Here is a 22,838-nt window from a genome sequence, read left to right as displayed (position 1 = left end):
TTCATAGGTGCCCTGGTGTAAAAAAAAAGTTTGAGAAACACTGCCCTAGACGGTCTGGCTGAACGGTGGAAATACGAATCAGCTCTCAAAGTTAAAGAAAACTATGCGGTTCCTGGTAGTAATTACGGAGATTTGGAGGCGAGAACGTGGGGTCCCATTCGACGAGTAAATTAAGGCGACGTATCTAATACGGAAATACAGGACAACCATGCAACGACATACCATAAACTGCTTTGGTATGATGATGCCTACGTAAGCGTCATGAGGCGCAAGGGAGTGAGTAGACGAGGATGCCAGCCAGCGTTGACCCCTTGATTACGTACGAGTATATTTTCTTGCAATTGTACCCAAGTTATCCCCGGATTCTGCGAACGAGTTTGATTATGTTTTCTGTGTTTATTATTACTCAAAGTAAAACAGAACAAGTAATACAGCAATGACTTTATATTTCATTATGCAAGTTGTGTGATGCATCATTCATATGGCAGCCGATGCTGTGTGCGAGAATTTGACTCCTACTGAAGTGGTTAAGGTGAACTGTAAAATGGAAAGTAATCTACAATCACATTGACTGAAGGTCAGGGAAATGGTGATATACGTATTGACAATGAACACGAATGAGACTGCGGACGTTTTACAATAGCAAATTGGATTAATTCAACTAAAAAAAATGGCAATCGAGAAACAGGTGATGATTGTTGATTTGGCTAGTACGGTATCCCTTGCAGAAGATTTTGTAATGTGGAATTTAATATCCCATACCCTTGGTCCAACTTGCAAGTGGCAGGGTTCAGCCAGTCAATGGCAATTGACCAAACTGTTAAAACAGACGATTCGAAAAATGATGTAAGATGACAATTCCAAAGGAATTGTTCGGGAGAATTTTAAGAGTTTACTAGTGACCGTAGCAAAAGAACGAAATTGGAGGATTGTGTGTGACATGAATTAAAATCGATCTATTTTCCAAGAGCTTTTTTCCCCTTTACTAGGAAGATAGCCGAGTCACTCATTCTACTCCTCTCCACCACCTTTTTGTCCTTTCAATAAATCGTAATTTCTACAGTAAGGTGCCAAATTTCAAACCTAATTAACGACGAAGAATATTACAGAGACCTATCAAGAACTTTTTCCTCCTTACAAGGGAGGTAGCCAAGTCAGAGGCACATGCATAGCCACTTCCATCCACTACCCTTTTGTCCCTCTAATCTTAGCTCCTCACAGGTGACGGGTCGTCCCTGCCCTGGGCCTGAAGCCACTGCCTCGTTTCCCGCTCTATCCAACCTTGTAACCCATACCATAATTCTCAGACATTTCACCTCAAATACGTTTATGCTTTTCCTCTCTGCCTTTCTTAAATTCCAAGTTTCTGTCTGTTATGAAGCCACTGGCACAATCACCCCTTCATACAATCTCCCCTTTGCATCCAAACTAATATAATGATTCACCTCTTCAATACGAGTCAAATTCTCGCATGCAGCATCAGATGCCTGATGCACAACGATTCAATGATGTATCACAATACTCGCGTTGCAAAGTATGAACTCACTGCTGATTTATTCATTCTCACAGAAAATGTGATCAAACCAGTTCACACAATTCAGAGGTTAGTCAGCTACAACCACAAAAGATACGGTAAACCCTCAAAATAATGGATCTTGATATACTGGATATCATATATAACAGACAAAAAAATCTGACTGGACAAACCCTCGCTATAATGGATGAAAATCCGTTATAACAGAGGGATCCTCGGTTATAACAGACCTTTGAATATAACAACAGAGGATTTACTGTCATTTCTAATCCTACCAATTTCTAATACCGGACAAACATCAGGATATAACAGATCTGTCCGGTATTTCCATCGGATATAACAAATCTTCAGATATAACGACAGACCCCTGTTCCTATATCGTCCATTATATTGAGGGTTTACTGTAATCAGGATGACAATGTTGGCCCCCTCGTGTCCCCACTCTCACCTCATGATGCCTATGTAGGCATCATAGTATGTAAGAGGTTAAAAATCCCAATCAGTGTTCAACATGGAGGAGGAATTCCCTAGAAAACAATGACGATAGGGGTGGATGGAGAAGGGTTGTGTATAGATGAGGCTGTGTGATGCATGAGGGGGAGTGGGTGGGGGATGGGGGGTGAGGAAGTATGTATGAGAAAAATTTGACGCAGCCCGAAGGGATTGCTCCCCGTCTTCTCCTTTCCTGCATGAGGGGACGGAGGGGTCACCAAATTTATGAAGCAGCCTTGCTGTGGATGTGCTGTGTCTTGCGACACTGCTTCTGACCCAGGGCAGTGGACAGGATGCAGGGATGACCCGTCATCCAGGAGGTGCCAAGATGGGAGGGAGGGAGGGAGGGAGGAGGGTGGAGGGGAGTGGAATATATGGGAAATGAAATGGGTGGTAGTATTTTCTATGCCTTTTTCTTTTTAGCTACCCCCCCCCCGTGTAAGGGGTAAAAAGCCTTTGGTATATGTATGTAGACATCTACGTAAGCATCATAAGCATCAAGAGTAGGTATACTATGACGCTGGCCTTGGCGTCCTGATTACAGTATATTTATTTTGTAGTAGTAGCCGAGTGACCCCCATATTCTGTGAACATGCTTGATCACATTTTCTGTGGTTATATTTAATCAGGGTGAAAGAGGACAAGTATAAGAGCGGTAACTTTATATCTTATAACGTGCATATTCTGATGGATCATCGTACATCAGGCAACCAAATGTGGGTGCAAATATTTGACTCGTATTGGATAGGCTATGGGAGGAAAGAGTAATGACAAGATAAAAAATGAATAAATAAAAAATAAAATAAATAATATAGCTCACTGGAAGTATGTGAAGAGACGAAACTACTCAAAAATCTGAGAAAAGTCTCAGGCAGGACCAGACAGGATCTCAAACTGTATTCCAAGAAACCACCGAGACCAATTAGTAAGAAGAATACACAAAGATGTGATGGCACTGTGGTGAACAGTCCCCCCCCCCCCACATGTGCGTCTATGCAACATTTTGGCTTATAGTATTGCCGCTGCAGAAATGGGATGGACAAGGAATGTACATGTGGTGTAGAAACAGCTGGCCTTCGGCCTTGCATTACTATTGTGTAGGTTAAATCCATATTACGCCTGTACTACAGGCATTTGCATCCTCGTGAAGGCACAACCTTGGCCCTGCCGAGCCATGTTCCCTCAAGGCTGGGTCCTTGGGTACCTTTCGGTATGCAGGGTGTGTATATAAGAAGGCAAGTTTTGGTCTCCATGTTCAGTTCTCTTCTGTACATGTAACCACCAGTGCGCGACCCAAGGCCCGCGGTCACTTTTGCGGTCAGGGCAGCCTCGGAGCCTGACCGCCAACCCAGCCTAGGTCAACACTTGCACTAACCATAATAAAACCATGAAACTCACTCGAGCTTCATTCACTCCCTCAGCACAGACCCCAAGTAACATTCTCATAATGTTAGAGTGCCGCTGGATTGGAAAGGTGCCAATGTGGTAACAATATGCAAAGAAAACCAATGAGACATTTACGGACAAACTGGAAAAACAAACGCACAGCACAACGGTGCAGTGGTACCGTTGACAACCGCTAATCCAGAAGTCTGAATTCAATTCCCATCCAAGACTGAAATAATTTCAGCATAGCTGCACTGCAAGCCAGCACCTCAACTCTTGTGGGCAACAAGTTGGATGTGTGTGTGATAACAGTATCCATAGACTGACTCTCATCCAGAATGTAACAGCTGTCGATCACATGTCCAACACGTTATCCAAGACCATCATGAATCACCTGAAACTTCCTCCCACATTGGAAGAGTAACAATAAAACAGAGGGCAAGTGAGGAGAAAATGGAAGGTGAGTGAAGAAGAGAAAATGGAAGGTGAGTGAAGAAGAGAAAATGGATGGTGAGTAGAGAAGAGAAAATGGAAGGTGAGGAGAAAACGGATGGTGAGTGAGGAGAAAATAGATGGTGAAAAGAAAACGGATGGTGAGTGAAGAGAAGACAGGAGAGTGAAGAGAAAATGGAAGGAGAGTGAAGAGAAAACGGAAGGAGAGTGAAGAGAAAACGGAAGGAGAGTGAAGAGAAAACGGAAGGAGAGTGAAGAGAAAATGGAAGGAGAGTGAAGAGAAAACGGAAGGAGAGTGAAGAGAAAACGGAAGGAGAGTGAAGAGAAAACGGAAGGAGAGTGAAGAGAAAACGGAAGGAGAGTGAAGAGAAAACGGAAAGAGAGGATCCGCCAACATGGCATGAAAGATGCCGGGAACTATGGCTTCCGACGTAGATTAGTCGATTTGTGGGCCACATCAATCCTTCAAAGGACTTCCCAACATGATCCACCAATGCTACGCACTACACGACCAAGATGTACAAAGCTTTACGAGTCCTCAGTGTCTTCATATACACAATGATTCGGTTTAATGTCTTAAACTCAACCCTACCAGGAGGCCAAGACAGTGCCCCTCACGGAGGACTTTGTAGCATGGAATTTAATGAACCATGCCCTTGGTCCAACTCGTGGGAGGGTTTAAACTGCCATTGCTTCGATCTCCATCGCAAGCGAGCGGCAAAACTTTACCCCACTCAGTCAGCGAATCGTATACATTGACCGACTAAAACTTGTCGTCGTCGTCCTGTAGACGACCCCCAAACACCTGCTGGACCTTGGTCGGCCACACATTTGGAGCGAAGGTTCTTTGGGGGTAAGTGCGTCCGAGGCCGCCATAAACAGCACTTGACATCTTGGGCAATTGCTGTGACACCTCCACTAATCTCCCCTGAAGGAAGGTCTCCTCTGCCATTTCTAGAGTCCCGTACTGGTTCAGGTCGCCAGCCAATGTGGCAGTATGACTCGTCTCTATATTCTCCAATCGTCACACAATGCCACACCGCTCCTCGACTTCGGACACTCCCCAGTGCATGCGTTAGCAGTTTTCGGTTTCACGCCCACGGGCGTACTTCTTCAGAGTCCACAAGGATACGGAGAACTTGAAATCAACTGGAGACTATTACCGCATACTACCGAGTACACGCACCATTCCTAAACCTTCTTCAGATGAAATCCTGGTACTGGGCAACATTCCCTCTAAGCTGTGTGTGCGCACATGTACGTTTCACAACTAGCGCACATATAGAAAAAATGTGCACACACAAGGTTTCCAAATGATATTAAAAACCATTCAATAAAGAAGTTCCACCCCAATCATCAACTCATAAATTCTCTAAAAATATGGTAACTTTCAAACCATCAAACCAATAATAGGAGGTAATATGTAATACAAACTTACAGATTGTGTGTATTTGCTTAAATGACAAGACGGTGACTTGCACGAGTACGCACAGACTTTTCAGAGAGTTTAAGACATTAAACCGAATCATTGTGTATATCAAGACGCTGAGGACTCATAAAGCTTCATACATTTTGGTCGTGTGGTGCGTAGCATTGGTGGGTCGTGTTGGCAAGTCCTTTGAAGGATTGATGTGGCCCACAAATCGACTAGTCTATGCTGGAAGCCGTAGTTTGCGCACAAGCAAAAAATTAGAGGTGAACATTGGTTGTGGGTCTCCTGCAAGAGGAACTCAAGACAACGGAGTGACAGACAGACAGACAGACAGACTGCTCCTGGACTTGATACACGTCCTGATTGGTCCTTGGGTGGACACCCAGATTTCGTCTGTGGGCAATCGTGAGGAGTTGCTCCAAATGCTCCCACTTATCAACGACCGTCAAACTGGAAACGTCCATTCATGTGGTCTCAAAGAACTCGGCTCTCCACCAACTCCTGGAGTCCTGCAAGATCCTCCAAAACGTGATAACAAAGACGTGATCGATCTCCTTTGCCGCATCTCCAGCCTATACTACTTCCATCAGCATGGTCCTCGTCACTGGAACCAACAATCCTTGACCTCCTTGAAGTTACAAAATGGAGAATCGAATAGTTGGTTCATGCAATAAACACGTCCCATGGCATCCACTGGGTTAACTATCGTCTCACTTGACGTGCATGTAGACGGTTGGTCAAGCAACAAGGTAAGAAGAATGCAAAAGATCCGAATGAAAAGAGGGCGATTGAACAGACGACAGGATGGATGACACGGTCCAAAGGATGTTCTTCTCATCTATTTGATACACAGAATTGATATTTGATATATTCAATTTGATGTATACACACACACACACACATACATATACCAACGGCTTTTTCCCCCTTACAAAGGAGGTAGCCAAAGTCAAAAGGCACAATTCCACTCCTTCCTCATCTTGGCTCCTCCTGGATGACAGGTCATCCCTGCATCTCACCTACTGCCCTGGGTCAGAATCAATGTAGCAAGGCACAGCACATCCACAGCAAGGCCGTTTCATTTAATTAGCAGCCCCCCCCCCCCTCTCCATCCCGTCATGCAGAAGAAGAGAAGACAGGGAGAAATTCCTTCAGGCTGGATCAAAATATCATTCACACATACTCCCTCACCCCCCATCCCCCACCCACTCCCTTCCATGCATCACAGCATCATTCATACACAACCATTCTCCACTCCTTCCTATCTTCATAACTTCAGTCTTCTCCCTTCCTTCCTTCCTCAACAGACATTCCCCTCTTTCCCAGTGCCCCTATTACCCCAAGGAAATAATAAAAAAAAAATTAAGATACACATACCAAAGGCTTTTCCCCTTACAAGGGAGGTAGCCAAAACAAAGCCATAAAATCCACCACTCCCACTCATTCCATCCCCCACATACTCCACTCCCATCCACCCTCTTCCCTCCCTCTTATCTTGGCTCCTCTTGGATGACGGGTCATCCCTACATCTTTCTTCCCTCTTTCCCCCACAGCCACTCCGCAGATTTGTCATACGAATTGTCAGGCACACTGGGAGGTATGCTGAACCTGGTGATGTATGTCTAGATCAGCGATTCCCAAACTATGGGTCGCCAAGTGTTCAAGAATGGGTCGTGAGACCTTGTTAGAAGAAAAAAAATCATTTCAATCAAAAGCTTCCCTACACTTGTGTTTTCAATGAAAGAAGACTTTTGAAATTGCTTTTTGATGCTTCTTGGGGGGTCGCCACATCTTCACCAGATCTGGATTTGGGTCGCGTCGCGTCGCGGCCAAAGAAAGTTTGGGAACCACTGGTCTAGATGGATGATCAAGAGAGAAAAGAAAAGAGAGCGACTATATATTTCATCCACAACATCCAGAGGAGGGAGGAAAGAGAGGAGGAAGGAAAGAGAGGAGGAAGGAAAGAGAGGAGGGAGGAAAGAGAGGAGGGAGGAAAGAGAGGAGGGAGAAAAGAGAGGAGAAAAGAGAGGAGGGAGAAAAGAGAGGAGGGAGAAAAGAGAGGAGAAAAGAGAGGAGGGAGAAAAGAGAGGAGAAAAGAGAGGAGGGAGAAAAGATGAGAGCATGGGAGGAACAGAAAAAGTAAACACAGTAAAACCTCAATATAACGGATCTCGATACACAGCGAGTCCTCCTTATACGGTAAACTCACAGTTACAGTATTTGGTAATTACTACCCTCGATTCTATTTACGGTAAGAAAAAAACACAGATACGGTATCTGCTCGTGTTTGAAGAGGAAAGAGCAGGGAGAAGGTACGTCTGCCATATCCTATTATCACATGTTATAATGGGTTCAGTATATGGTAATTTCAATTTGCGGTAAGGTTTTCAGGAACGCACATGTACCGTAAAACGAGGACTTACTCTACTGGATATCGGATATAATGGATAAAAAATCTGATCGCACAAACCCTCGCTATAACTGATGAAAATCCGTTATAGTGAGGTATCCTGGGTTATAACATATCTTCAGATATAATAACAGACCCCTCTTTCTCTATTATCCGTTATATCGAGGGTTTACTATCATTTCTAATCACCCTACTAATTTCTAATACCGGACAAACTTACAAACTTGGGGATATAACGGATCTCTCCGGTATTTCCATCAGATATAACAGATCCTTGGTTATAACGGATCTTCGGACATAATGACAGACCCATCCCCATATTGTCCATTATATCAAGGGTTTACTGTATATTTCATCTCCAACATCTAGAGGTGAGAGGAGAGAGAGAGAGAGAGAGGGGGGGGGGGGCCAGAATCAGCTTCTTCCTCACTGACGTAAATGACGTTCCTCCTGAGGGGGGGAAGGTCGATACTTATTTTATCGCTCAACGTTTTTACTCTCTACTTATGTACGACATAACATGCAAGCTGCTTCGAGACGCTTGAACCTGTCACCACTGTCCCGGTCTGGGCCAAGTGATAATTAATCATTCGTCGCAGGACCGACGACAAATGCACTACGTATATGTACATATGGTATTACGTAAATGTACACATGCACAATGACAAATACTCTAAACCACTGTACCTTAATGATATTCAAGAAACATGAATAGATATACATACTGTATATACATAAAATACATACGTACCTGGGAAACTATTTCCCACTTACGAGACCACGGCCAGATGGCTACACAATACACCTGGAGCAGAGGAGGTTCTTGGGTATGTGCTCTTTATCTACTTAAAACTACGGCCACCGAGAGAACCGCGATCCGTCCACGAGGAGGAACGTCTAAACGTAATTCGTACAGGCACTATTCAATGTGTCCTTGCACTCTTTCTTACTTCCCGTCTATGTGCCATTTGATTTTTTTTTTTTTTTCAGTACATGCCTCTATTATTACTATTATTATTTTTTATTATACATTTTATCTATTTTTCTTTGTTATTATTATTCTTTTTAAGTAAAGGAATGTGTGTAGTGTAATAACTTATCAGGGTTAGCGGGACAGTGACGATTCAATAACTGGTGGTTGACATCCCGCTTCCGCCCGCCCCAGCCTGAACGGACTCCTGGGCCAGGAGTGCAAGGGCATTCAATATCGTTACCCTCGGACAGACAAGGGGCAGACCTGGAACGAGCAGCAGACTTGCTCCCGTGAATCACGACCCATCTACATTTTACCCTTCGATTGAATAAAACCGTTCTGAATTTGCCAGGACTTGGTGCTATGTACCACAATTGCGATTGGGTTAGTATTATGTGGCAACTGATGTTAAGCAGGCATTTCTGTTTAAATTATAATCTATCTCCGTCCCAGCTGAGGTGACCCATCGTCCATGACAGATACAAGCAAGTCCTCCCTCTAAGCAGCGCGCAAAACCTAACTCGTACTTAGACGATTGATGATACGTGTGGTTGGGGGGTTCTCTGCCCTCGAGAACACAAGGAAGACCCAATAAAATAATATACAACGGTGGCAGCGGTGGTGACGGACTTTATACAACCACGAACATCAGACTGAATGTACTCGTATGCACATGAACACACACACACACATACAACAGGCCCTATCAACAGAACTGGGCAAGTTCTTGGTGCATTCCGCTTTAGTTTGTTCACAGTTAGTGTTCCCAAACTATTAAAGCAATACAAGTGCCAACATAGTATGATATATATGGCCTACTTTTTGGATGTGCTCTATGAGATTTTCCTTGGTATAGTATGTGGTCTACCAGACTTATTTCGGCATGGGCCTGTCTCTTAAGCTTTAACCCATTCAACTCCGATGACAAGATGTCTTGTCATTTGGTCAAATAAAACAAAAAATCATAATAAAACAACAAAATGTTTGATGATCAAACAGCACCAGAAAAATATGACGTCATCAGTCCTCCTCGAGGAGGACTGATGACGTCATATTTTTCTGGTGCTGTTTGATCATCAAACATTTTGTTGTTTTATTATGATTTTTTGTTTTATTTGACCAAATGACAAGACATCTTGTCATCGGAGTTGAATGGGTTAATAGTGTAGGAGCACTAACCACGGCTAAACTAAAGCGGAACCCACCGAGGAATGTGGCCAGCTCTGCTCGTCGTCAACACTGAATCGTTCAATTCTTGGCCCCAGGTCTCTCTTGCAGGAGATCCGTAACAAGCACCCAATTGTCTAACAAGTCACTCAGTCTAACAAGGCAGCACATTCGCACCTTGCAGGCCATACACTCACTAATAAACATTGACGTTACTGCCACCCAGAAAAGTGTTGGTCCAACACCACCGCTGCTGCCTCCTCTTCCTCAACTTCCTATTCCTCCTCTTCCTCCTCTTGTGCAAAGTGTTTGTGATCAACATCTTGCGCAAAGTGTTTCTAATCAACATTTTGAGCAAAGTGTTTGTGATCAACAAGGATATCCTCAAGGGTGAGGTCTAAGAAAGGGATGCAGTTATTGTACAGCTAGGTGCCAAATCATCAAACAAAACAAAATTCAAGACATACCAAGCCAATGCTGCAAATAAAAATTAACGGCAACTTAAGGTGAAGGGTGAAAAAAAAAAAAAAAAAATAGTAATAAAAAAAAATTATACGGAACACTAATCCACTAAAGGAGCACAGGCAAGAAATGTACACACAAACAGCATTCTACTCGTTCGGCACAGCTGCGCATTTAACGAATCTTGTTCTGGTCCGATGACGGATGATTTCACTCGACTTGAAAAATTGGGTACATCTGAGATAATCCAGAGTCGACCCAACTTCCATCTAAATAATATCACTTGGTATCGCGCCAGAACAAAATACGTACAATACGCTTCCTTGCTAAACGAGTAACTTGTAGCATTAGAAAACAAAACAAAACAAAAAAAAACAAAAAACAAAAAAAACAAAAAAACCTTCACGAAGATCCTCTTGACAAGGCAAGACCAAACCCCATCTAGTGCGTGCGTAAACCCATGCCTCCCGCCATCCCCACGCCCAAAACCAGAGCACAGGGACAGGGAGAAAGGATGCAAGCGGCGTGAACAGAGCCTGGGGGAGGTGGGAGACGAGTGGGAAGGAGTGGGTCAGGTATAAAGGAAGGATCCGAGTGCTCACCCACACGAGTGGCACGTGCCGACTGGGCACGGGAAGTGGAGGGAATGGTTGGACGTGAAGAGTGGTGGGATGCTTAACGAATGAGCAGTACTTACTAGCCAACGACTTCCTAAAGACGAGTCGCTTGCCGTGGTCAACCTCACCTATGCACCAAGAGTCGTTTGACTTTGTGCCGTCTGCAAAAATCAAGGATCATTCACAACAAAACCCCACACTACCCGTCTGTCGACCGCCCCAGCTGCAAACAAACTCCCGTATGACATACACGCCTCCTCCCTCCTCTGGCCAATCGTACGTGTCAAAGAGAGACGACATGGCTGATTTGTTCCCCACATGCTCCGTACCTGTAAACCGTACACATTTGCTACATCAAGTACTGAAGGACACAAACTCACGGGACAATAGAAATCAGTGCAGAATGTGTGTGTGTGTGTGTGTGTGTGTGTGTGTGTGTGTGTGTGTGTGTGTGTGTGTGTGTGAGTGTGTGTGTGTGTGTATTTACCTAATTGTGGTATACAGGAAAGGATCAATGCTCTTTGGACCTCTTCTCCTATTATCTAATTTTCTAAGATACCAAAACTCAAATTCATGTACGGTTCCAAATTAATCTATATCTTTGACTTCCAATTATCATATTTAGATTTGAACTCATGTATTGTTTGAGCTTGGGCTGCATCACCTTCTAAGCTATTCCGCATATTTATACGTCTACATGGAAAACTGTATTTCTTCACATCCTTTCAACATAATGTGGTCTTTCTTCATTTATTTCCATGACCTCTTAAAGCTCTCCCATCTTTAATCAGGAGATCTCTTCTATCAACGTGTGTGTGTATGTGTGTGTGTATACATGCTTGAAAGTATTGTATATCACAGATAATCAGCATTTCCATCCTTAATTAAGGACCATCATTCCAAAGCAGTGAAGCCACAGTGGTAGTAAATTGGTAAGTCAGAGAAGGAAGCAATAAAAGATGAAATAAAATAAATAAATAATAAAAAGAGAGAAATGAGAAGAAAAAAAAGAGGAAATGAGAAACAAAAAGAGGAAAAGAGAAAGAAAAGGGAAAAGAAGTAAAAATAAAAATTTTGGGGGGGAAAATGTGAGAAAGACTGGGTTGCTGACAGTGCATTTATGTTTACACTTTCATTATTTTTTTCGTCAAGTCAACACAGGAACACGCATCCCTAGCCTCACTTTCCATGTGTGCAATGTATGCAAATAATAAACATATAAATAAATAAATTAAACAGGAGAAAAAAAAAAATTGAATAAAACAAACATTGCCTCAAATTTCATCAACCGGACACCTACATCCCCATGTCAGTTGTTGACGGTCCTCAGGCACACACATGGATCTTCTCTCGGAAGAGTCTTAGGAATGTCGTATTAATGCGACTGTTTCTATGTTACGGGGTTGAAAGGGAGAAGAAGGAGTAGTCGCTGGATGTCAGCTCAATGACAAGGCGGAGGAAGTACAGCAGAAGGTGACAGAATACTTGGGCTTGGCTCAGACCGTCAGCCAGCCCCTCGGAAATCCGTCTCCAGGCGGAGAGGTGAGAGTGCTGACGGGTTCGGAAGATGACCTGCTCGGAAATGATTCCATTCATCTCACAAAGCTGATCCCAAGAAAGTGATTCGATTTGGTTTAACGTCACAAACTCCCCCCTATCGGGAGGCTAGGACTGTGCCCCTTGCAGAGGACTTTGTAGTGTGGAAATTGAATGAACCGTGCCCTTGGTCCAACTCACTGGTGGCAGGGTTCAAACCACCATCATCTTAACCTTCGCCACAAGTAACGCCGCCTTGACCTGCTCAGCCAGCGAGTGAAATAATAAAAGATGTGGGTTTGGAACAGTCACATGTAACAAGGAACATCAACATAAACATAAGGAGACAGGAACGACAACAGAGAAGGCAAAAGCTGGAAGAACAAGGTAGGTGTAGGTGTGTATGTGTGTAGGTGTGTGTGTGTGTGTAGGTGTGTGTAGGTGTGTGTGTGTGTGTGTGTGTGTGTGTGTGTGTGTGTGTGTGTGTGTGTGTGTGTGTGTGCGTGCGTGTCTGTGTGTGTGTCTTCAAGTGGCCCTCGTAAGAGTTTAAGACGTTTGGTTCCTGAGACTCTTGTCTCTCCTCTAAATGCAATCCAGCGGGCACACAAGCCACACAGGGACCTATTCTATGCTGGGGGCAGACGTACCAAAGGCGGTCATGGGTACGCAAACATTTAAGTACTGTACGTCTAGATGTATAATTAGGGGGAAGAGTCCATACGACCTGAATTCTTTTTAGGATCATAATTAGCCCACATAATTAGGAATCAACAAAACAATAAATAATCAAGCCCACAAAAATAGATAAATAATAGAACATAAGATAACCTGGGAGTAAATATAGGTTTCTACTCCTAACTGAACAGCTTCTTATAGCTTCGAGCATATATATGCAGGATTTAATTCGTCCTGTCCCGTAAAGACATGACAGATGAACGCTAAATACGATAATTCTATGCCTACCCCTCTGCGGCTTCTATACCTGCGACCATCACGTCCAGGAAGACTAAAGGATCCTGTGTATACCTATATTCTAGGGGTGTGCCACTTAATCATCATCAGCAACGGCATTGGCAAGAATAGGCATTTTTTTTTTTTTGGTGAACTGGCATCTTTTAGAATCTGCATTGTCACCAGCAAAATACTGCCTACGATGATGCAAATTCTTAAAAAAGCCATTTAATTGGCATCAGCATCGGCAAGAACCAGCCATTTTTTTGTGAATTGGCATCTCACTATTGGCAAAATATTGCAAATGACAATGCAGATTCTAAAAAAAGTGTCTATTCTTGCTGATGCTGATTAATTGGCACATCCCTTCTATATTCCCTTTAAAGTCACAAGTCTCGTGTATTTGGTACAGACTGCCCCACCCACCCACCTACCCTAAACCAAATCCCAGACTGCGTTACGGCTCCTGGATTCTGCTGCCACGACCTCCTCCCCAACCCTGACGGGAGGGAGCCAATCTAGAGTCATGCGATTTCAGGACCTCATAAAAAAGAACAAGGACATTCTTCCATGACTGCATGGGTTCCTCCAAGTTTCAAACTCTTCATTAAGGTACTATACTGGACTGACCTTGCCCCCGATAGATGTTTATTTCTATATACCAAGAGCTTTTTCCCCCTTATAAGGGGGGTAGCCCAAGTCAAATGCACGTACCTAACTCCTCCCACCCATTCCGCTCCTAACACTCTTTCCCCCTTCCTCACCTTAGCTCCTCCTAGATGACGGGTCATTCCTCTATCTCGTTCACTCCCTCCCCTGGGTCAGAAGCAATGCAGCAAGACACAGTACATCCAGAGCAAGGCCATTTCATGTAATCAGCAACCGCCCCCTCTCCGTCCCCGTACGGGCCCATCTATCTTTGACCGACCCACCCCTAAAAAAAAAAGTCGCTACTTTTCTCATGTTCCTAATCGCGACTCAATACCCAACAGTTCGAACCTTAACTGGCCAGCAGGAACTTCTGGCTGTCTCCGCACAATTTTGTTCGTTTGTCCTTTTCTACATACGGGATTAAAAAACAAGTCAGAAGGAGGGAAAAAAGTGTCATTACTGTAAGAGTCGTAGGCGGCAGGTTGCCGTCAATTCTGCAACCTCGTAAGAACAAAACCGTAATCACAATTTCAACCACAACCACACACAATATACAGTATACCCCTGCATTGTGTCCTAACACAAATGTAGATAATTTTGTCATTACACAATCGAAATATGTACATTTTTGTATTTGTATCACAAAGAAGCAAAGATATAGTTTCATAACAATTAACTTTAATTTTTTTTCCAAAAGGGATAAACAGTTTTATACACAAATTTATATATACAATAGTGCAGGGGCACACCACATTTATACATACACATGTACACGTACGTATACACAACACATGCATCATATATAACGGACATCATTTTCGTCAACCCTTTTTGCAGTGCCAACATTCATTCTCGACTTGTGTACGTAAAGTACCCAAAAACCTTAATGGGAGACATACACAGTCATGCACACATCGTACGAACACAGTGGGGGCATTTTTATCGTCAATTTTATCGTCTCCCAATCATCTGTAACACGTTGGCACGTAAATTTTGTTACGACTAATGTCAAACAACTCTATTCAGCTGAACGGGACACCAAACATCAAAATACATTCGTCAGTCCGTCCCTCAACTCCGTCCTTCAACCGAGCAAAATTGTTTGCTATTAGTCATAAACAGGTACAAATTATTCTGATACGATGAAGGGGCCAGCCAGGATCTGGCTGACAACCCCCTCCTGCCCTGCCCTGCCCTGCCCCAACAACAATCGTGAGATGCTCTGCCGATTGGCAATTGCCGACAAGTCTATGAAAGTAAACACCACGTGAGAACAGAACCTTTATTAGTACAACAGTGCGCTTGTTATGGCTTTATCAAGTGCTTGATTAAGCTGTAACAAGTGCAACATCGTACTGATGAAGTCTCCGTCCTTGCATGGTGTTTATTTTGAAGTACTCTGTCGTCTCACCTCCCCTCTCCCCCAAGCTGAACAAAAGAAACAAGCGGTGCAAAGCTCCAAGCTTATACGCATAAAGAAGCGTGCCCCGGAAACGCTAGAGCAGAGGTTCTTACCCTGGGGGTGCCCGTTACAAAACCTAAAAACCTGGTGGTACGAGACATGACAGCCAGTGCAGTGGTACTGTATATTTACTATGAGAAAGCAAAGCAAGGTTTGTATCACTAATCCTTTTCGTAAGTTTGCATTGTATTTGTATTGGACAAGGGTACGATTTTTTTTTTTTTTTTTTATGTCAAGGGATACGGGCACTGAAAAGGGTTAAGAACCGCTGTGCTAGAGGAACCGTGTACCTTCCCACCCGCCTGCCCACCCCCTTCCAAGGGGAAGAATGAAGAGGTCTTACGCTACTTGGGGACGGGGGAAACAGTCTCGAGGTATTTGTGCTCGACTATACTGACCTCACCGACGACTTAGCACCTAACATGACAAGGAACTGCCCATTCTCTTCGTCTATTACGGCTTGGTATGACTATTACTTCATGTACGTAAAACATTTGTCAATTTCTAGCATGGGGCACGATACCTTCAAATACCTTTTCTCCCGAGGGGGTAAAGGTACGTAAGGATACCAGTCGCCAAGGGTAGGGAAGCGATAAGCAAGACCACAAATCCCACTGTCCCAGCTGGGGCTAGGCACTAATGCCGCGCGCTGCATGTGATTTCTTAGATGCCGTTTACCCATTCAGGAAAGTTGCATACGCAAAATTAACCCTCTCGCCACATTTAACGATTTTATTCTAGCAGCTGGTAGACAATTTTACCTCGCTGAGGAAAACCCTCTTCAGTGGGAAAGGGTTAAAAAAAAAAAAATTGCCTCAACCTTTTTGCAGCATTTTATGATTCAGCTTCTATTCTAGCTCTTGCTAGGTGATTCATATATTGATATAAGGGAAACCACAATGCGTCTCACACCCAACAGTAGGCCAAGCTCAACTCGGGAAGAACTTCTTGACTTCAGATTTCCGTCCACGAACCGAACCAACTCTCCCATTTGGTCGAGTAAAACTGCCTTGTCTTGGCCACAACTAAACTTTACGTATCCCGTCTTACTAATAAAGTCAATCTATTTGGCACGATGCACTTTATATATCTGTTGCCACCGCTTGATAATTTTCTTCTGAAGGGAAATGAACCCTGGAACAGATGAGGTACTAAGCAAACCCTAAAGATAGTCGACCATTACGAATCTCAAAAATGACGATCTCCAACATTCAGAACAAAGTGTTCTGAAACAAAAATTCAGATACTTAAGGAACATTTTCCTATTAAGTTGGGCATTTTTATAACAACAATTTCTGAATTTCACATTTTAGCGACTCATGACAGAAACTACATGCGTTTGGGTTCGGGTTTGACCCACAGCCGAATTAAACAAAGTATTCCGAAACAAAAATTCAAGATACTTAAAGACCATTTTCCTATTCTTTTAAGTTGGGCATTTTTAAAACAACAATTTCTGAATTTCAAATTTTAGCAATTCTCGACAGAAACAACACGTGTTCAGGTTTGACCCACAGCCGAATTAAACTGCAGCCGCTTGCTACAACACAACTACCTCGTGGGACAGGCTAAAGATGACGAGGCAATAAAGGCGGTAATTTTTGGGCTTGTGGGTTTTCTACGGTGGATGCCAGTCACATGGGAATTAAAACACAACATCTAGGGAGAAAGGTCTCGCAAAACGGCTAAACGTACAATCACACTAAGGCCAGTGAACCGTACAAAATTTTCCAACATACGAGTAAACCTTAGTGTACCACAAAAACTTGCCCCAGGTCACTTAAACTTCCTCGTTCTAGTACACATTTCTCCAGCTGATATCTAAAATTAAATGTCATGTTTACTTGAAAAATGACATGCTTTTCTCACAGGATGTAAATTTTTAAACCAAATTCTTTTTTTACAGCCTTTCTGATATATCTGTACTATTTCCAAGGGTCATGGTACACAACAGTGACGAGTGTCCAATGTTTATGGCTCTAAACTTTGCCTATAATATTGGGTCATTTTTGGTGCATACCCAGATTACTCGCTAACACTTAAAAAAGAGGGGCATTACGGTCTTTTACGGCAAAACTGGGGAGATCTAGATGCTGTAGAGTGTAATTAGAGCAAAGGCATAATTACCCTCAAATCTCGTTCCTGTTCTGCAGCTTCGTATTTCCACCTTCATTTCTGTTCAAATCCTTTTATGATCTTTTCAAATCTTGTCGTGTGCTTGATAACTTACGACACTGATTGACCAACAGCAAAGCGTGCAAACACGACACTTGAAACGGGAGTATGCTATTCTTTAGGAGGTATGGGATCACAGACTTTGGCTGCACATTACCCAAACACTCCATCTAGTAAACAAAGAATCTTTTCATTGTATGACTCTGGCCTTAATGTAATTGCAAATAAAGTTGGAGCTTCCATAGATCGGAGCGACTGGACAAGGCCACAGGGCGGGGGGGGACTGCTGGGTAAAGCTACGGGTGGGGATGACTGGACATAGCTGTTGGTGAGAGCGCTCGAATAATACAAAAGGCAAAGGTTGGGCAGAGCCGTGGGCACGACCTATTGTACAAGTCCATGGCCTTCGTCAGGTATGATCTGATTAGAGAGGAGCAGCAAAGGCAGCAGCGTAGTTACAGCTGGGCTGTGATAATCTTACGACTCTTTCTTCCCCCGATTGTTGAAACACAATATGATAAAGTAAAAAAAAATATATATATGAATGAAAATGTAAAAGCTATATGAGGAACAAGATAAACCAATTCCGTACCTTATACGCACAAGCACAGTCTGCACGAAACCTATCAAGACCTCAGACATGTGAAAGAACGGGAAATGCCCAAAGGGGGGACGTGTTGTACACCCACAGCGGCCAATTTATCACTTCATTCCCCATTTCTTCAGACAGCGAGGAACCTCAAATCTCTACCGACTGTGCAGTGACATACAGGATGGCACATGGACGTGCCTACACTCGTATGGAGGCAGGTACATCGTACACCCAAGCACATGTTCACACACAACCAAAGACGAGTAATTTGCATGAAACGACCAGCCCAATATTCGCAACGTAATCGTACCATAGAGTGCAGCCCACCGACGTACACATGCACATTCACGCTCTTGCCCTAACAGACCTGATCCGTGAGGCGTCGTCTCTCCTGAAACTCCGGCTGTGTTGTTTCCGCCACTCGACGATCCCGACGTGTTGCTTGGGCGTTTGGGGGCAGGCGGTTGGTGATTTTCGTCCTCTTCCTCGCTGTCCGTCAGGGTGATGATCTCCGGTTCCGCACTCGCCCGCTTTCGACCTCCATTCACTTCCTCCACAATGGATGCTGCAAGTATAAAACCACGGATCAGTTTGTACCATCCAAATCGTCTGGAACTTTTGTCGTCATCGTGTTCGAGTCGACAAGGTCACCCAGGCCGTCATAGTTCAACACCTTTCCTGCATAGTTACAAGGTCTATCGATTCTGTTGAGGCAATTTTACACAGTGCGGAATCCACGTTTGGCTAGGGACACCGCTGAACCCGAAAATCTGACAAGGGCCAAAAAAATTTCACTCGAGAGAATCTACAAGACGACCCAAGGAGGGACGTCTGTTGCCGCTGTGCTTTTACGGCTTTCCTGTCCGTGAACCTTAAACCAGAATTCTAATAAACAAGACAACACTTATTAACCTTTTGCATACGATGATGCCAACGTAGGTATCATGAGCCCTAAGCGGGTATACTAGGATACTGGTGACGGCATCCCGATTATATTTTATAGTTATAACTAAGTACATACAGTAAACCCTCGATATAACTGATCTCAATATACCAGATATCAGATTTAACACAAAAAAATCTGATCGGACAAACCCTCACTATAACGGATGAAAATCCATTACAGCCAAGAGATTCTCGGTTACAACGGATCTTTGGATATAACAACAGACCCCTGTCCCCATATCGTCCGTTTATATCGAGGGTTTACTGTAATTTCTAATCCTACTAATTTCTAATACTGGACAAACTTTGGGATGTAACGGATCTGTCAGGTATTTCCACTGGATATATCTAATCCTTGATTATAATGACAGACCTGTCCCCATATCGTCCATTATAATTAAGGGTTTACTGTAATTTCTAATCCTACTAATTTCTAATACTGGACGAACTTCGGGATATAACGGATCTGTCCGGTATTTCCACTGGATATAACGGATCCTCGGTTATAATGACAGACCTCTGTCTCCATATCGTCCGTTATATTAAGGGTTTACTGTATAGCAATGGCTTTTCCCCCCTTTCTGTGATGTTATATTTATTCAGGGTGAAAGAGAACATATATAACAGTGGTAACTCTATATTTAAATATGTACATATTGTGATGCATCATCATATATCAGGCAACCTGTGTGCGCGTATGTTTGACTCGTATTGAAGAGGTTAATCTAATCTATTCTGGCCAGTGTCACACTGGTTTTATTATTCTATTGAGGACTATGCCTTAAAATATATATATATATTGCACCGACACATTTATCCTTAATTAACGGGCTCGTGCAACACTTTGGGGTTGACTAACCCCCTGCCCGCCCACAACCCATTCCCAAATCTTACCTTCCTCCGGCTCCTTAGATTCGTCCTCGCTGTCGTCGCTAAGAGTCTCCACCGCCACTGCGGCACTCTTAGAGACCTTCTCTGCCGCCGGCTCCTTCTCCTTCTTTGGAATGAGCGGAGTCCAGGTGCCGTCTTTGTGCAGCGTCACTTCGTTGCAGTTCGTTGCAGCAATCAGGACCTCCTGGAAATACCTGTGGGAGGGTAGTCGCAGTTTCGTCAACGAACGATACATTAGCTCGCTTCCCATATCCCTTCACACACTTGTAAATTTCTGTTCATCACTCTCGCATTTAACTACCTTTCCATGCTATCCATATACACCGAAGAACTAAAATACGTAACCCTGATACAGCCCCAAATTCACCTCAAACCATTCACTCCGTCTATAACCCTCACCCATGCCGTACGACTCAGGTAAAAAATTCCGATCACCTTCACAATTGCCTTCAACAGTCAAGCCCGTCATACAACTCACCCATCAATGACTAGGTTGTCGTAGACTGCAGGTTTGTCGCATACGGGGCACGTCCAAGTTGGTTTGCGTTCGTTCATCTGGAGGTAGAGAGAGGCATCGAAACACTGAAGATGGCCGCAGGTGTGAGCTCGGCATGGCAGGAGCATTCGCATCTTGCCTAAGGGGCACATTAGGGAGCACCGAAGGGAAGTAGTGGCTATTTCGCAATCTGCGTCTTCCTGTAGTTTCTGCTTAACTGGAGACAAAAATAGATCAATAAATAAATAAATTAAAACTAAATAAATACAAATTATGATGGCTTTTTCTTAAACACGGAATGGAATAAATCTACTGGAACATACGAAAGCTCTTACGGAGATGGACTACTCTGGCGAGTGGTAAATGATCGTGATTCGGGTTAATGTCACAAACTCCCCCATTTATCAGGAGGCTAGGACAGTGTCCCTCACAGAGGACTTTGTTTGTAGCACAGAGGTAAGTGTTGTATACATTCGTATTCTGTTCGACAGTTTGGAGGAGCATTATTTAAAACTGGTTTTGAACAATGACGTAAAACAATTTCTCATTCTATTATGATCTACCTGTCATATTCAGTATGCCTCCTGCTGCGGGGGGTGGAGGTCGTATGAACTAGGCCAACGGAGAAAATCACAATCTTACAATAACCAAGCGCCACTAGGCATAGTGATCGTGCTACAATAAACAAACAGAAAGCAGCATTCCACACACAAACACTTACTCAGCGACCGTGTGAAGTCGGCTATCTTAACGCCTCTATTTTTAAGCCGCTGTAGGAGATCGTCAGAGGTGAGCTTCTGAACCAAGTACACAGAGATGACGTAACATCGCCCATACTCCGATGCCCAGGATACCTGCAAATGTAGAAAGGAACAATCAGTACAATACGATACAAGTCCCGTACAAAGAACTAAATGTAAAAGTCCCGTACGGAGTACTGACTGCACGTTGTATGCAGTCAATTTACGGGCTTTAGTGACATCCCAACGGTTAGGTCACTTGGCATTCTTTCGTGATTGGAGACTAGTGGTGACGAGCGTACGTAGGGCCTCGGGAGGCACGTAGCTGCAGCCAAAGTCGTCACCTTTGCCCGGTGCACTTGGACTGCTGGGGCGGTAACTATGGTCGCTCCCATGAATCGAAAAAAGGATTCTAGGATTCAAACCCATAAGTACATAAATGCGAGGCTAGCTCGCATCCGATTGTACCACAACCACACTTGGAGACTAGTCACCACTCAAAAAATGAATGCTCGTCACTTTTAAATTCTACTGTGTCTAATTTCTACTAAATATCTATCTATATAGCAAGGGCCTTTTCCCCCTTACAAGGGGGGTAGCCAAAGTCAAAAGACATATGCCCACCCCTAACCTATTCCAACTCCCATCTTAGCTCCTCATGGATGACGGGTCATCCGTGCATCCTGCCCACTGCCCTGGGTCAGAAGCAATGCAGTGAGACACCATACATCCACAGTAAAATACCATTCACACATAACCACTAACTCCTCCCTCCCTATTCCCCTTTCTACTTCCCCGTAAAACACTCCTGTACTCTGTTTCTTCAGCGTAATATTGTACAAGGACAGAAGCACCAGTTACTGCTACAAAACAAAAATACACAGCAATGAATAACCATACCAAATGTATCTCTTCATGAAGAAAATCGCCATTGACGGCGAATGTCAACTCAAATAATTCCGACAGTTACTCCGGGACTCGAACCAGGGCCTTGTGTGACACTTTTAGAGCTCCTTTAGCTCTGGTCGTGTCATACAAGGCCCAGGTTCGAGTCCCGAGGTAACTGTCGCAATTATACGATTTATCTCTTCATATTTTTGTACAGATTTATGATTACAGAAGAGGTGAAACAAATGGAAATGGGTAAAGGGAGCTGATGATCAATCATTAACAGAAGAGAAAGCTGGGAGATTGAAAAAGGCAGAGTATTTGAGAGCAAGAGTACTTCACGGAGATGATCTATGCAGACGAGGTTTGCAGGTCCGTGGCGGCGGAAAATGGAAGCAAATAGAACTGCAATGGGCGAGAACGATTCGGTTATTGCAAAGGAGAGGAGATGAATGGCAATGAAAGCTGGAAAGGCACCTGGAGTGGATGAATGTTAAGTGGAGTACAGGGTAAGATGTGGAATGGAGTGGATGGAGGTTATGTGGAGTATCTGACAAAGTGTATGAGCGGAATTGCTGATGTGTT

At 43.7% G+C, this 22,838-nt stretch overlaps 1 protein-coding gene across 6 annotated transcripts in view; it reads right to left on the bottom strand.

Moving 5' to 3' along the window:
• Su(var)2-10 (E3 SUMO-protein ligase Su(var)2-10) overlaps window positions 1-22,838 on the bottom strand; it is an 82,104-nt gene that overhangs the window by 13,524 nt on the left and 45,742 nt on the right. For 4 of the 6 annotated variants that reach the window (XM_076195920.1, XM_076195916.1, XM_076195917.1 and 1 more), the window contains 5 exons: window positions 21,347-21,479; window positions 20,608-20,842; window positions 20,133-20,323; window positions 18,661-18,858; window positions 11,007-11,087 (listed from right to left, as the gene is read on the bottom strand). In XM_076195920.1, the coding sequence (XP_076052035.1) occupies window positions 11,007-11,087; window positions 18,661-18,858; window positions 20,133-20,323; window positions 20,608-20,842; window positions 21,347-21,479 (838 nt within the window). The remainder of the gene's footprint in view (window positions 1-11,006; window positions 11,088-18,660; window positions 18,859-20,132; window positions 20,324-20,607; window positions 20,843-21,346; window positions 21,480-22,838) is intronic. The other 2 variants (XM_076195921.1, XM_076195919.1) reach the window with 1 other exon arrangement.

This window comes from Oratosquilla oratoria, chromosome 12 (genome assembly GCF_046742065.1).
Source record: "Oratosquilla oratoria isolate Oo_2021 chromosome 12, ASM4674206v1, whole genome shotgun sequence".
NCBI lineage: Eukaryota > Metazoa > Arthropoda > Malacostraca > Stomatopoda > Squillidae > Oratosquilla > Oratosquilla oratoria.
This window is presented reverse-complemented; position numbering and strand designations above follow the sequence as displayed.